Source organism: Asterias rubens, chromosome 4 (assembly GCF_902459465.1).
Source record: "Asterias rubens chromosome 4, eAstRub1.3, whole genome shotgun sequence".
NCBI classification, from domain to species: Eukaryota; Metazoa; Echinodermata; class Asteroidea; order Forcipulatida; family Asteriidae; genus Asterias; species Asterias rubens.
The window spans coordinates 21,340,603-21,353,057 of NC_047065.1; the positions used below are offsets into that span (position 1 = coordinate 21,340,603).

The window sequence follows — 12,455 nt, forward strand, 5'->3', positions numbered from 1 at the left end:
GTTTAGATGGTTGATTTCGAGACCTCAAGTTCTAAACTTGAGGTCTCGAAATCAAATTCGTGGAAAATTACTTCTATCTCGAAAATTACTCCACTTCAGAGGGAGCCGTTTCTCACAATGTTTTATATTGCCAACCTCTCCCCATTACTCTTTACCAAGTGAGGTTTAATGCTAGGAATTATTTTGGGTAATTACCAATAGTGTCGACTGCCTTTAAGTGAAATATATGGGCTAGTTATCTCGTTCTGCTGGCTAGTCACTGAACCAGTAAGGGCAAACCCTTGTGTGGTCTCGACGTTTCAAACACTCTACTCAGCTTCAGAGCTCCAGGTCTGTTCGTTTTAACAATATGATAATTTCACGTTTTAATTCTGCAGGTACCCTGTAATATACATAAAATTAAAAAAATATATCACAATTTGGTTGTCTATTTAATCCTGTTACACTGTTTGTCTAAGATACTAACAGTCTAGACCAATAGGGAATAAAACGTATGTTGGCAAACTGCATTTTCAGACACTGAAAGTTGTCTATCTAAAAAAAAGATTGAATATTCGACAGTTCTAATTTTAAGTTCCAATTTTAACTTCTGCATATTTTTCTTACCAGATATTAAAATTATAGCACCAATTACTTTATATATTATTTGATTTCTTTCTGTAAATTTATTAATTTGTATCAATTTCTTACTAAAGGATTGGGATTGACTTATACATATGAATTTAGTTATTTGTTTAGTTTAATTGTATTACATATACTAAATAACAAATATATTTATTTACTATTTCACAGATTGAATTATGTATTTTGTCCTAAAACAATTATGTTTTCAATGAGATGTGTATCTCAAATAACCACATGATTATTTCATCAATTCAATTCAATTCTTTTATCCACAATGATGCTGCTCTGTGAAAATTTTCTTTTGGTTAGCAAAATGCTTCACAAATTGTATCAATAGTTAGTTACAACTCAGAAACCTATTGTTTTCCTGCTCAATTTTAACATCCAAAGTGCCCCAAAACAATGGGCAAGTTCATTCTAACTATTTTGCTGTGCAAAACTGCTGGGCAAAAACATTCCCGGTTTACAAGGACAATTTTCTCAAAGAATGTCTACATTTGCTTCATAAATAAACTGATTGATTGATAAAATACTACAACCACTGGACCTAACTGAAGATGGAGTTCCAGATGGAAATTAAATGGGATTTAAGTTCAATGCTGAAAGACATTGTAACAGACTGAAAGACTGAACTTTTTTTTGACACACCATCATAATTAACCTCACAGCTGTTTCTGAGAAAGGCAGATAAAAACCAGCTAAGGTCATCTTGACAATACCAGACTTAAACCCTTAATTTTTAAATGACTAGCCAGCAGGACTAGTTAGCTTGTTGTTTCACTAGTGCGCCATTTTTTTCACAAGTCAATATTCAAAAGAAATGGGGATGCTTTTCAAAATCAACACTGAATTTAGTCACCCGGACCAATTGGACAGAATTTGGACTGGTCCTCATGTGTTTTAACTGGCATTTGACCAGCGGACTACAGAGTAGCTTGGGTTTTAGAGCCAACGGATGGTTTCAGAATCACAAGTCCATGACACATCGTACTCATCGCTCTGAACTGAAACTCATAGTCTAATTTCTACAACTGCAAAACTATAAAACTACTTCAACAAGAACATTATTTATTAAGAAGCACCTGAGCTGGCCCCATTTGACATGGCACTGCAAGACCCACATCAAATATATGAAATTATATGAACTGTAACCGCAGAATTCTGCGGTAAGCAGTGCAATGAAATTGGGGCAGATCTTGTCAGCTGTTCTCAGTCAGTCACATTATTCAAATGTTGGGGTCCATTTCCGTGCACGATTTTGTTACAGCATTGCTACAGCAGTATCCATGGGAATGCAAGTTTCACAAAAATATTCCAATTAAATCTCAGTAAAACTAAAAAATCTTCATTTTTATGCCAATTAACATCCATACAACTAAATAGTACAGAAATTACAACAACAAAAATGGAGGAGTAGGCCCCCTACATACAGCAAATATAGGCCCTATTTAATGCAATTTTTGTACAATACTCCAAGAGACCATAATCAAATTCAAATAAATCAAAAAGTTGAAAATACCAGTCAAAAGGGAGAATATTTTCCAAGAAAAAATATATCAGAAAAATTTAATTTTGACTTTATATAAATTGTGCAGTACAATAAAAAGCCAACAGCCCATGAAGCTCAAAAAATGATTATATTGTCAGCACACAACCTCAACCACAACTTCCAATCGGAGCTGTGCAAACCAACAACACAAAGATCCCCCCAGAAATGACCAGCCAGTGATTTTTCACAACTGAAGCCAACACCATTCAATAGGTTGGTTATTATTTTGACCTTGTCACCAACACTGTGCATGTGTTAACTTGCAAAGCCTGGTCAGTGAAGTTTTGTGTGTGATGGATGGAACAACCACACGGTCAAGTGTTCCACGAGAGCAAAATTGAACTCGGAGCTGGCTGGAACAAAAATGGCAAGGGAAATCACTGGATAAAGTTTAAGATTGGATGACCCCATTCACACGAGTTGCCACACAACACAAACCACCGATGTACACGCAGGAATGTTCATATGTCTCGAAAAAGAAATTGGAAAAGGCTAGCTATGCTTGCTATGTATATGGGATTAAACACACAGCTTATAATTGTTCATATATCCCAGAATAAAGCTCACAACAAAATATATAACACCAACCTATTCACACTACCATAAATTGATGTGACACTGAACGGAACTGTTACCGATTGTGATAACCGCGACCGGAATAAAAAAAAATCTTGCAGCTCAAAAGAAATATATAAACAAGTTCTAACACATTGTAGCATAACATCATGTCGAGGTGTAGTACTCACCGATTATCAACCGTCTTCCCCGCTCGGTAAATGTGAAATGACCTGCCTAGCCGGCCAGGACAATAAAAACCGCGCCACTAATTACAAATGCTAAGGACGGGCCGAGTAATTAGAAAGCCTTTCTCACGCGCTCCAATTCAAAACTGTGCACACACACAAGACTGAGGAACACATCCACTATGCATTAATGACCTAAAACTGATCACTGACACAATCCAATGACACTGCACACGTTCAGTTACGCTGCCTGCCACCCAACACAAGACATGAAAAACTCACATTTTTTGGGAGGTCCGCTCTGAACTCCTTAGAAAATGTCTCCGAAGACTTGCAGTTCCAGTAGGTGGGCCCTTGGTTGCGTACACAGCGAGTTGCTCCCGTTGAAATTCTCTGCAGTAACAGTCTGAGATTTTCACACAGTTTGTCCAGGTTCGCCAAACTAAATTACCGCACGCGGTGTGGTGTGTAGAGCGTTGCGAGGCAAACAACCACGCATTCCCCGATTCGAGTGAAGCCAACACATTGTTTTGCTAATTATTTCAAAATGGCTGTGTGTGGAGGGCTTAGGTGATACTACCACGGGCATGCGTACAACTTAACTGCCGGTCCGCCGGGTGCAATGTAATTTGCATATTTAATGGAGGGGTTTATCCTGTTTTGTTTATTTCACACTTCAACAATTTGATAACACTGGAAGTCGGTTGGAGAAAATTAACAGGATTTGATATTGTGTCATGTTGATAAAAGATTGTTCATTAATTTGTCCTTGAATGGAATTATAAAAGTTACTAAATGATTAAGTCTTCATCCACATCCTGAAACTTGTTTTAGGTTATCAGCTGAATATCGCAGGGGTTTTTACCTTCATGATAAAAAGGCAACCTCCCAAAAGTAAGAACTTTGAACTCTGCCAAAATTTCTCCAGACCACGTGGGCACATATCAGTTCCCCATCCCCCTGGTTGAATGGAAGCCCAATGTCAAAGTCACACCAACGTCAATGAATCTCGTGAAAGGATCTAGAAGTAGGCCGAGAGTCGAAATATTTTTGCTTTTATGTCTCCATTAAACGACCACGAGGAATTGCCACACACTCCCTCTCGTCGCCCACCATCATCAATCTAGGGCAATTTGGGGAGGGCACAACTGCGCGTTTTACAAGACTGACTCTCTATCCACGGTCTATAACTGCTTTGATTCAATCATTACACGTGGTCTACAGCGCGGTCGCTACATGCAAATTGTCTCGCCTACTGATAGCAGATTGTCTGCTGCTGCGTCAGGTCGAGTCGAGGACAACGGAAGTGACGTAATGAACTTAGCGGGAATCCTGCGTTCCAGCATGTCCACAGAAGTCAGCTGGACGAAATGTAAACACTGCAATCAGTAGTCGGGTGCCCTGTGTTGCCCCCTGTCTTCGTCTATGTTGTGTGTGTGTAGCATCATCAACAACCGAACCATAACAAAACCTGAGCTGAAAAGTACAGCGATTTCGGACGAGGTTTTATCAGTGAAAATGGAGTGAAAAACAACCGATTTGTCATGAGAGATGAGAACCAAGCCATGGAAAATGGTGCTGGCTGTAGCAGTGGTGAGATGAACCTAGAAACCGAAAGCAAATTTGCCATTACAGTGGACACTGAAGGACGAGTTGTTCAGGCAGGAGGGACGTGTGTTAACCATGTGTCGTTTCACGATGCCTATTTTGATACGGATTCCTTTCAGTTAACTCTGGCCGACCACTGGCTGAGACGACGTGACGGTAAATGGGAACTCAAAGTACCGCTGGTTGATCGTAGTAAACAAAATAAACCTGAAACATACACTAAATACTTGGAATTTGACGATGAGAAGAACATAATTGCCAATCTGTCAGCCATTTTGCTGACCTATGCAAATGACCCAGACGAGGTCAAGGTTGCTGATGATAATTGCATGGACACAAATCTTGAAAAGTGGCTCAAAATGCAGAACTTAAATCTCAAACCTTTTGCTGATTTTACGACTAAACGTAAGACTTTTTCAATGAATGGAGGGATCTCGATTGTATTGGATGAAACAAATTTTGGTTTTAACGTCGGTGAAGTTGAAGTGATGAGCAGTCAATCTGGGGATGATGTCAAGGAAGCAGAGATGAAGATCAACGAGATGGTGGAGAAAATAGGTTAGCATTTTAGCAATAGACCCCTTGCATAGGCTAGCGCAAAATGCTACAGGAACACTGGGGTTACGCGCATGATCTTTACGCACAAAGAACAGCTATTGACTTGTCCAATGCAGGGGGTCTATACATATATAGCATTATAATATAACACAATGTTATTCGTGGGTTTGAATCCCACATGAGTAATATGCCTATCCATCTGATTTTTTTTCACAGAACTCGGGAAAGTACTGAGTTTACAGTGCTAACACACATATCGGTGTAGTATGGGGAAAACCAAAATGAATATTCTTTATTCCCGATGCAAATTTAACATCTGTTATTCTTCTTGCTGAGTAACGATGATCTCGACAACTGTAGTTGAGTTTGGGATCAGGGTCCAAGTTTATGGCTCTCTGCTTATAAGCAAAGAATCGGTGCTTAGGGAAGTGGGAAATTTGGGGCTTACAAAGTGTATTTCACAGGTTAGCAGAGAATTTCTGCTTGTGTGCAAACATAATCTGTGTTACTACACTAGGTATTCTTGGCTTACACAGCTAGCACACAAATTTGGTGTTTGCCCTGTAAGGGAAGAGTGGTGTTTGCAAGCGCATTAATATTTGCTGGTAAGCTGAGTTATGAAACTGAGTCCAGATCTATCTTGTTGACAGACTGTCAGAACAAAGGGTAACCGATCCGCCTCCCGAATTCAAACTACAATAAATAATACGTGAAAGACAATTTCTTGCATTGGTACTATACTTTATTATAAAACAAATAAACTCCCGCACCAATCAATCTATACACACTTGCGTATTCACTAATTACAACCCCCAAATCTCCCTCCAGCTCCAGTAAAACCCCACTATGATTATCTTAAGCCCCACTTAGGCTCTACAATTAAAGAAAAAAAAGCACCTTGTTTCCACAGTAGTATTCTCAATACAAACTTAAGTGCGTTAAATAAATTCCCAACTGAGGATGAATATCCCCCACCACCGTTCTTCAAAATATCATGTTTGTCACTTCTCAAAACTAAAATGTCTCCTCGTTGACTTCCTTTTGTCGTCTGTCCCCACACCTTGGGACGCCCACTTTACTCTCAATAAATTACTTGGCCGAGGAGAATTATTACTATTGTTCACAGTTCACTCTTTGCTGTATACTCGACACTTGCCCATCCAGCGAATCCTCTCTCACGATGGTGGGCGTACATTCCCCCTCGCCGTACAAATCTGACTCACGTTGCTCACTTCCACTCCATGCAGGGGTGGGATGTTCATATAACACAACTGAAAGTTACACTTGGGTGCATCTTCATGCGCCCGCCCTTCACACTCCCATAAAGGCCATGGTTGTTGATCGGGTCGTCCAACCCTTGTTGCCAAAGTTAACTATTGGGTGGATAAATCACACCCTCCGCACTCAGCTGGCATAAATTTAATCTGGCTGCAAAATATAATCTGGCTCGCAGAAAATGTTCACTTAATATTATGGGTTTTAAGGAACAGCTTGTACCTATATATGTACAAATAGCAGCATAAGAGTAGAGCAGCAGAACCAAATGGCATGTACTCTTCACCACTGGAGACTCAACTGAATTCTTTTTTTTCAAACATTTGAAAATCCTAAAGTCAATGGAAAACATTTGAAGGGCACCAAGGCCAAGACCAGGGCATTAGAGACCATGGCCTCTGCGACCTGCCTGTAGTTTCAGGCATGTCTAGTGTCATCAGATTAATATGCAGAAAATAATGCTCAATGGGTTTGTTTACCAAGCAAATAACAGCAGGGAACCGTTCATTAACAGTGTATCAATCAGTATTCAATTTGGGCTTGTTGTCTGTGGTTGCAATTTACTTTTGTTCTGTGCTTTGTTGGTTTTTCTTAGTGCTCTATGAAATAAGCCTCATAGTGCATTATTCATTAAGGAGATTCAGTTACCCAAAATTTTAATAAGCTTACTTGACTGCAAGATAGATAACAAACCCTCATCAAGTACAAAATATAACTCGCAGTGCGAAATCCAGACTGTTCCATTTTTGGCAAAAGACAAAGCGAGCAAAATGGAACGGTCCAGACTACACAGAGTGGAACGGTGCATTCTTATTTCTCTGTCAAATAAAGTGACGGCACTGGAAGATTATTTGCAACTTTAATTTCTGTTCTTAAATTAACATGTAAACTCCCCTTTGCACCTCTCCGTGACACAACCTACGAACCCCCCCCCCCCCCACCCACCCCATCTAGAATGACCTTGGCTAAGTCATGAGCATTAGCGTTCCTGATAAGTAAATATATCTTAATCTCTTTTCTTCAACCTTGTCAAAAAATGATGACTAACAAGGCCGCAAGACCCATCAAGGCATCACAAAATGAACATCAACATCTGAATTCAAGCTTCAGATGAATTACCTGTGGAGTTGTCCACATCCAAAAGGGGCATTTAATCTCTATTGACCCCTTGCATGCACGCGGCGACTGTGCCACGCTCACCATTTTGGTTGGCAACAGGTTTACGCGTAAACGCTCTGCGCCTAAAATGCGCACTTCACTGAATAACGCACAATGACATTGCATACCAATATGTCGCATGCAAGATTATTCAGTTGATGACGTCAGGTGAATTGGGTCAATATATGTTAGACACTAGTGAAGACAGACAACTAATTATTTTTTAAAAGGAAGAAGCAAAATTTAGCTGATTGCAACAAAAATTATCTACAGATACTAAACCTTTTTACAAAACTGAAGACTATCTTCCATTTTGGGGACAAATTTCATCAACGATGTTATAATAAATAGTTACTTTTTGAGCTTTAGAAGAGTAAATGGCTTCACACTCCCTCCCTCTCCATCAAAGTCCCTATCATTCAAACGACCCAATAGGGGGTAGTCCCATCTGTGTGAAACAGTGATATTCAAACACTTTCTTATTTTAGTTGCAGCAACTGAAATAAGCAGGGATTTTTTTTTTTTTTTTAAGAATCACTTTAATTTTTAACCATATCTGACGAAAAGTTTGTCTGAAAGGGGATTGATGGTAACTTAAAAACCCTCTTAAAAATAGGTGAACTTTTTAAAATTTATTTATCCATGCTCCACACTATGCCAACTTGCCCTACTTTAATCACATCAGAGCACAAAAATGGCAATCAAGATCATGAAGGAAACGCTTATATTGTTTCATGAATTAAAATCTTACCAACAGTTGAGTTCATTCCATTTGAAATCTTTTTACCGACTGACTAGATACGTCAAGGGTAAGTCTATCTACTGGCCATGTCACATGAAACAATTTATCTCAGGCAACTCAATCCAGGCAACCTCTAAGAAGAAAAGACATTCACATTGAAAATTTGCGTAATTTTCTTTGGGATTCAGGGCTCAAATTTTACGCTAGACCGCAGGCCCAAGGTCAGTGATTATATCTTTGGGCCAGTAAACTCACGGCCGGACAAGTCCGATGGTCTTGTGTTTTTCATTTGAATTAATAATACCTCAATGTGTAATATACATGAATTTTTCTGGAAAGTAGAGTATACTACTGTTCAGGGGGAGCTTTCGAAACATTGAGACCATAGACACAGCCTCTTTTCAGAACCAACACTCCCCCAAAAAAGAGACTTACTCATGGTGGTACCCACAAGTTTATTTATTTATTTAAAGTGTCTTCCTAAAGGAAATTATGTTTTGACTTTTGAGTCTGCCGTCGATTTCACAAAACTCTTCCTAACTTAAGACTAATCTTAGGACTTAGGACGAGTCCAAACCCTGCACTGTAGCATGCAGACCTTAAGATTAATCCTAAGTTAGGAAGAGTTACTCGTCCTAACTCGAGATAAGACGAGTCCTAACTCTTTGTGAAATCGACCCCAGGTAGAGTATCAAAATATGGCAAGCATGGTAACTTCTCTCAGTGCTTCAAATAAAATTAGTTTTCAAAGTTCTTTCGCATTAAGATTCTGGTTTTGTAAAGTAAAATTCTGGTCCGGCAGTAAAGATTAAAGGCACTGGACACGATTGGTAATTGTCAAAAAAACAATATTCTCACTTGGTGTATGCCAACATATATGCATAAAATAATGAGCCTGTAAAAATTTGAGCTCAATTGGTTAATTGCAGTTGCAAGAAAATTATGAAGGAAAAAACACTTGTGGAACAAACTAGTGTGCTTTCAGATAGGAATAAAAGGCTTCTGGCCAGAAGTCTTTTAGTGAGAAATTACCTCTTTCTCAAAAACTCGGTTACTTCGAAAAGGAGAAATTTCTCACAATGTGTTATACTTTCAGCAGCTCTCCGTTGCTCGTTACCAAGTAAGTTTTTATGTTATATCTTGAGTAATTACCCAACGTGTAAAGTGTCGAGCTACAAGGCTTGTGGAATTTTACCCCAAATTTAAGCTGTGGGACTGAAGGACATAAACCCCTGTAACTACTCGAGCATTTCCCACAACAATATTCTGTTACTATTTTTATACTTTTATAGCTTCCCCTTCCCACTCCCAGACTCTCCTCAGATCTAAGACCCCCCTTCCCTGGGATTTCTTGTTTTTATGGAGACATTGAAGGAGTCAACAAATATTATTAGTCAGAGCAGCCAAACCCTGAATGGGCTTTAATTAGGGTGCGTCTGGTAATGTGTCTCATTTGATAAGGGCGTAGAGGACAAGTTCAACGTTCTAACAGGAAGTCATACTTGGGCACTTTTAATTCATTCAACTCGAGAGAGAGAGAGAGAGAGAGAGAGAGAGAGAGAGTAAGAGTTTTGTAGAAAAAATAAGTTCCAGACAGTTTCAGTGGAGACCATTGTTTGTGAAATTGTATTCAGTTGATCCATGCACTGGGTATAGCAGACCTGATACTTCACGGAATCACTGAAGGCGATTGCCTTCATGGTCCCTGGTCATTGTCTTCATGCCCTTCCATGCTCCAGTAGAAATTTGCCGTTCTCTCATAGGGTGCCCTTTACCCAGGAGAAAATGCCTTGGTGCTCTTGCCCTTTCAAAAATTAAACATAGGCCCTACATGTCTGGTGTAGTGTGCACAGCTCACTTGCCCCGGCTTTTTAATCCGGAGGTTGCAGGTTCTACTCCTGCCCTAGTCAATTTATCTTTCTTCAACCCCAAATTATAAAAAGAAATTACCCAGTCAGTTTCCCGTGGGGTCTATAAATCGATTGGAAAAAAAACCAGGAAGGAAAGCTGTTTTTCAGTTGTGACGAAAACAACTAAATAACTTTCCAACTAGGAGCCCCCTCCTTCCAAACAGTAGATTTGTAAGCTTTTCTTTAACTTCATCTTTCCAAGGTTTTTATTCCATTCGCTTTCTCTTGACTCCCTCCCTTTTGAAGTTTTTTTCTTTTAATGAAGAAATAAGGCGGATCATCAGCTGTGTAATAATTTATCTGTCCATCAAATTGTTGATTTGGCCCCTTCCCTAAGTTCAGGAAATTTAATTGAGTTGTTGTCCATGGCATAGCCTTAGGAATAAAATGCCACACCCAAAGCATACACTCTTTGACTAATCTTTATAACTGAACAATGGGTCTTGTATACGTACGATTAAATCAAGAATAAGTCGTTGCATGACGAGGGTGTAGTGCTCTAAGACCTTTTGCAGAGCACACAAAGTACAGCACTCTGTCTCAGCAGAAGATTCTAAGCAAACAACAAAAATAACTTCTTTGATAGCAGCACAGCACAACTGTTAAAGGCAGTGGACACTATTGGTAATTACTCAAAATAATTGTGAGCATAAAAACTTACTTGTCAACAAGCAATGGAGAGCTGTTGATAGTATGAAACATTGTGAGAAAACGGCTCCCTCTGAAGTAACGTAGTTTTTGAGAAAGAAGTAGTTTTCCACGAATTTGATTTGAGGTCTCGAAATCAAGCATCTGAAAGCACACAACTTTGTGTGACAAGGGTGTTTTTTCTTCCATTATTATCTTGCAACTTCGTCGACCAATTGAGTTCAAATGTTCACAGATTTGTTATTTTGTGCATATGTTGAGATACACCAAGTGAGAATACTAGTTTACGACAATTACCAATAGTGTCCCACTGTCATTAATATGTGTCAACTGCTCAAAAGACATAGAAATTATGTTGTTTCCATTCCTTGCAGTGGTAAAATTTCCTAAAATAAAAATTTGTATAAAAGCATAACATCTTTCACATTCAGTTGGATAGGAACATATATAGCTGCATTGATTACGTATGAACATTTTCCGGGCACACTTTTTTTTAAATGAAACTGATAGAGTTCAGGACCTTTGTAGTTTACTCAGTGATAAGCCCTCTACTGTTGAGAATGTGAGTGCCAATCCAAAAAGATGATTTAAAATTGTCTTGCCTCTTTCACACACAAAATTTTAAAAATAGTTTGTCGAGACACTGTGAAATGTGTTTGGGGTGGTTCTGACAACTGTGGTGAGTGAGTTTTATGGACACATTGTTACAGCAAAACCTACTAGATAGTATCTCAAGCATGCACATTTTCAAATCTTACTCATGTGTTTGACAAACCTTACTAGATTGTATCTCCACCATGCAAAGTTTCCAAATCCTACCCGTCTACATGGTTTTAGGTCTCATGTACATTATTATGTGTTCCTGCAAATCTTACTAGACTGTATTCTACATATACATGGTGTAACCACAAACATGTATCATCGTGTGCAAGTACTTGTTGTGATTGTACGCATTGCGCCGACTGCACTATGGTCGTTCCCATCATGCATCACTACATCCTAAACAAGAATTTGTACAAGCTCATCAGCCAATCCCAGAGGTTTTCGGATAAGACTGGTGGGGCTGAGCGAACATGAAATTGGCCCATGGCTCCATTTCATAAAGCTTCTTAGTGTGCATTAGTGAGAAAATGTGGCCTGATTCCTTAAAGCTGTAAACCTGTTGTTGTGCTTACTTTAGCAGAAAAACCATGGTTTTAAGGCATTCATAAGCATGCCTTATAATCAGAGAAGAAGATTTGGCATGGCACTTGCATTTTCGTGATGAGTAGAAGAAAGTGTGACCTTGTTTATTCCAGGGTATTTCTGGCAGGGAAGAAGACACTGCACTCAGTCATGGGGGACATTTTTACATTTTGGATCATAATTGCAACATAAATTAAAAAAATTCTAAGAATAAAATTTGATATTTATTTATGCCCCCTTCATATAAAAAATGAAAATATAAGACAGCAATCTCAATAAAATATCAGATTGTGTTTTCTGCAGCTACTTTCACACTCGTCTAATCCCCAGGGGCAACCACAGGGAATAACGGCCATCCCTTTCACACTAAGAGCGCTTTACCCCTGATCTACCCTGGCAACAATTTGGCATACCCCTGAGAATAGCCACCCCTGCTTCGGAGTATGCGGTAAAAC

General features: G+C 39.1%; 1 protein-coding gene and 1 long non-coding RNA gene across 2 annotated transcripts in view; one reads left to right on the forward strand and one right to left on the reverse strand.

Annotated features, from left to right (window-relative positions):
• Positions 1 to 4,393, reverse strand: part of LOC117288790 — a 50,202-nt gene extending 45,809 nt beyond the window's left edge. The window contains exon 1 of the long non-coding RNA XR_004518910.1: positions 3,199 to 4,393. This is a non-coding gene — a long non-coding RNA (uncharacterized LOC117288790). The remainder of the gene's footprint in view (positions 1 to 3,198) is intronic.
• Positions 4,394 to 4,403: 10 nt separating this feature from the next.
• On the forward strand, positions 4,404 to 5,087 carry LOC117289177 (thiamine-triphosphatase-like). Its single transcript, XM_033770175.1, has one exon. It carries the CDS (start codon positions 4,461 to 4,463, stop codon positions 5,085 to 5,087), a length of 627 nt encoding a protein of 208 aa, XP_033626066.1. The 5' UTR covers positions 4,404 to 4,460.
• The last annotated feature ends 7,368 nt before the right edge of the window (positions 5,088 to 12,455 follow it).

Coding starts and splice junctions, on each gene's coding strand:
- LOC117289177 (XM_033770175.1), top strand. CDS start 4,461: ATGAGAGATGAGAACCAAGCCATGGAAAATGGTGCTGGCTGTAGCAGT.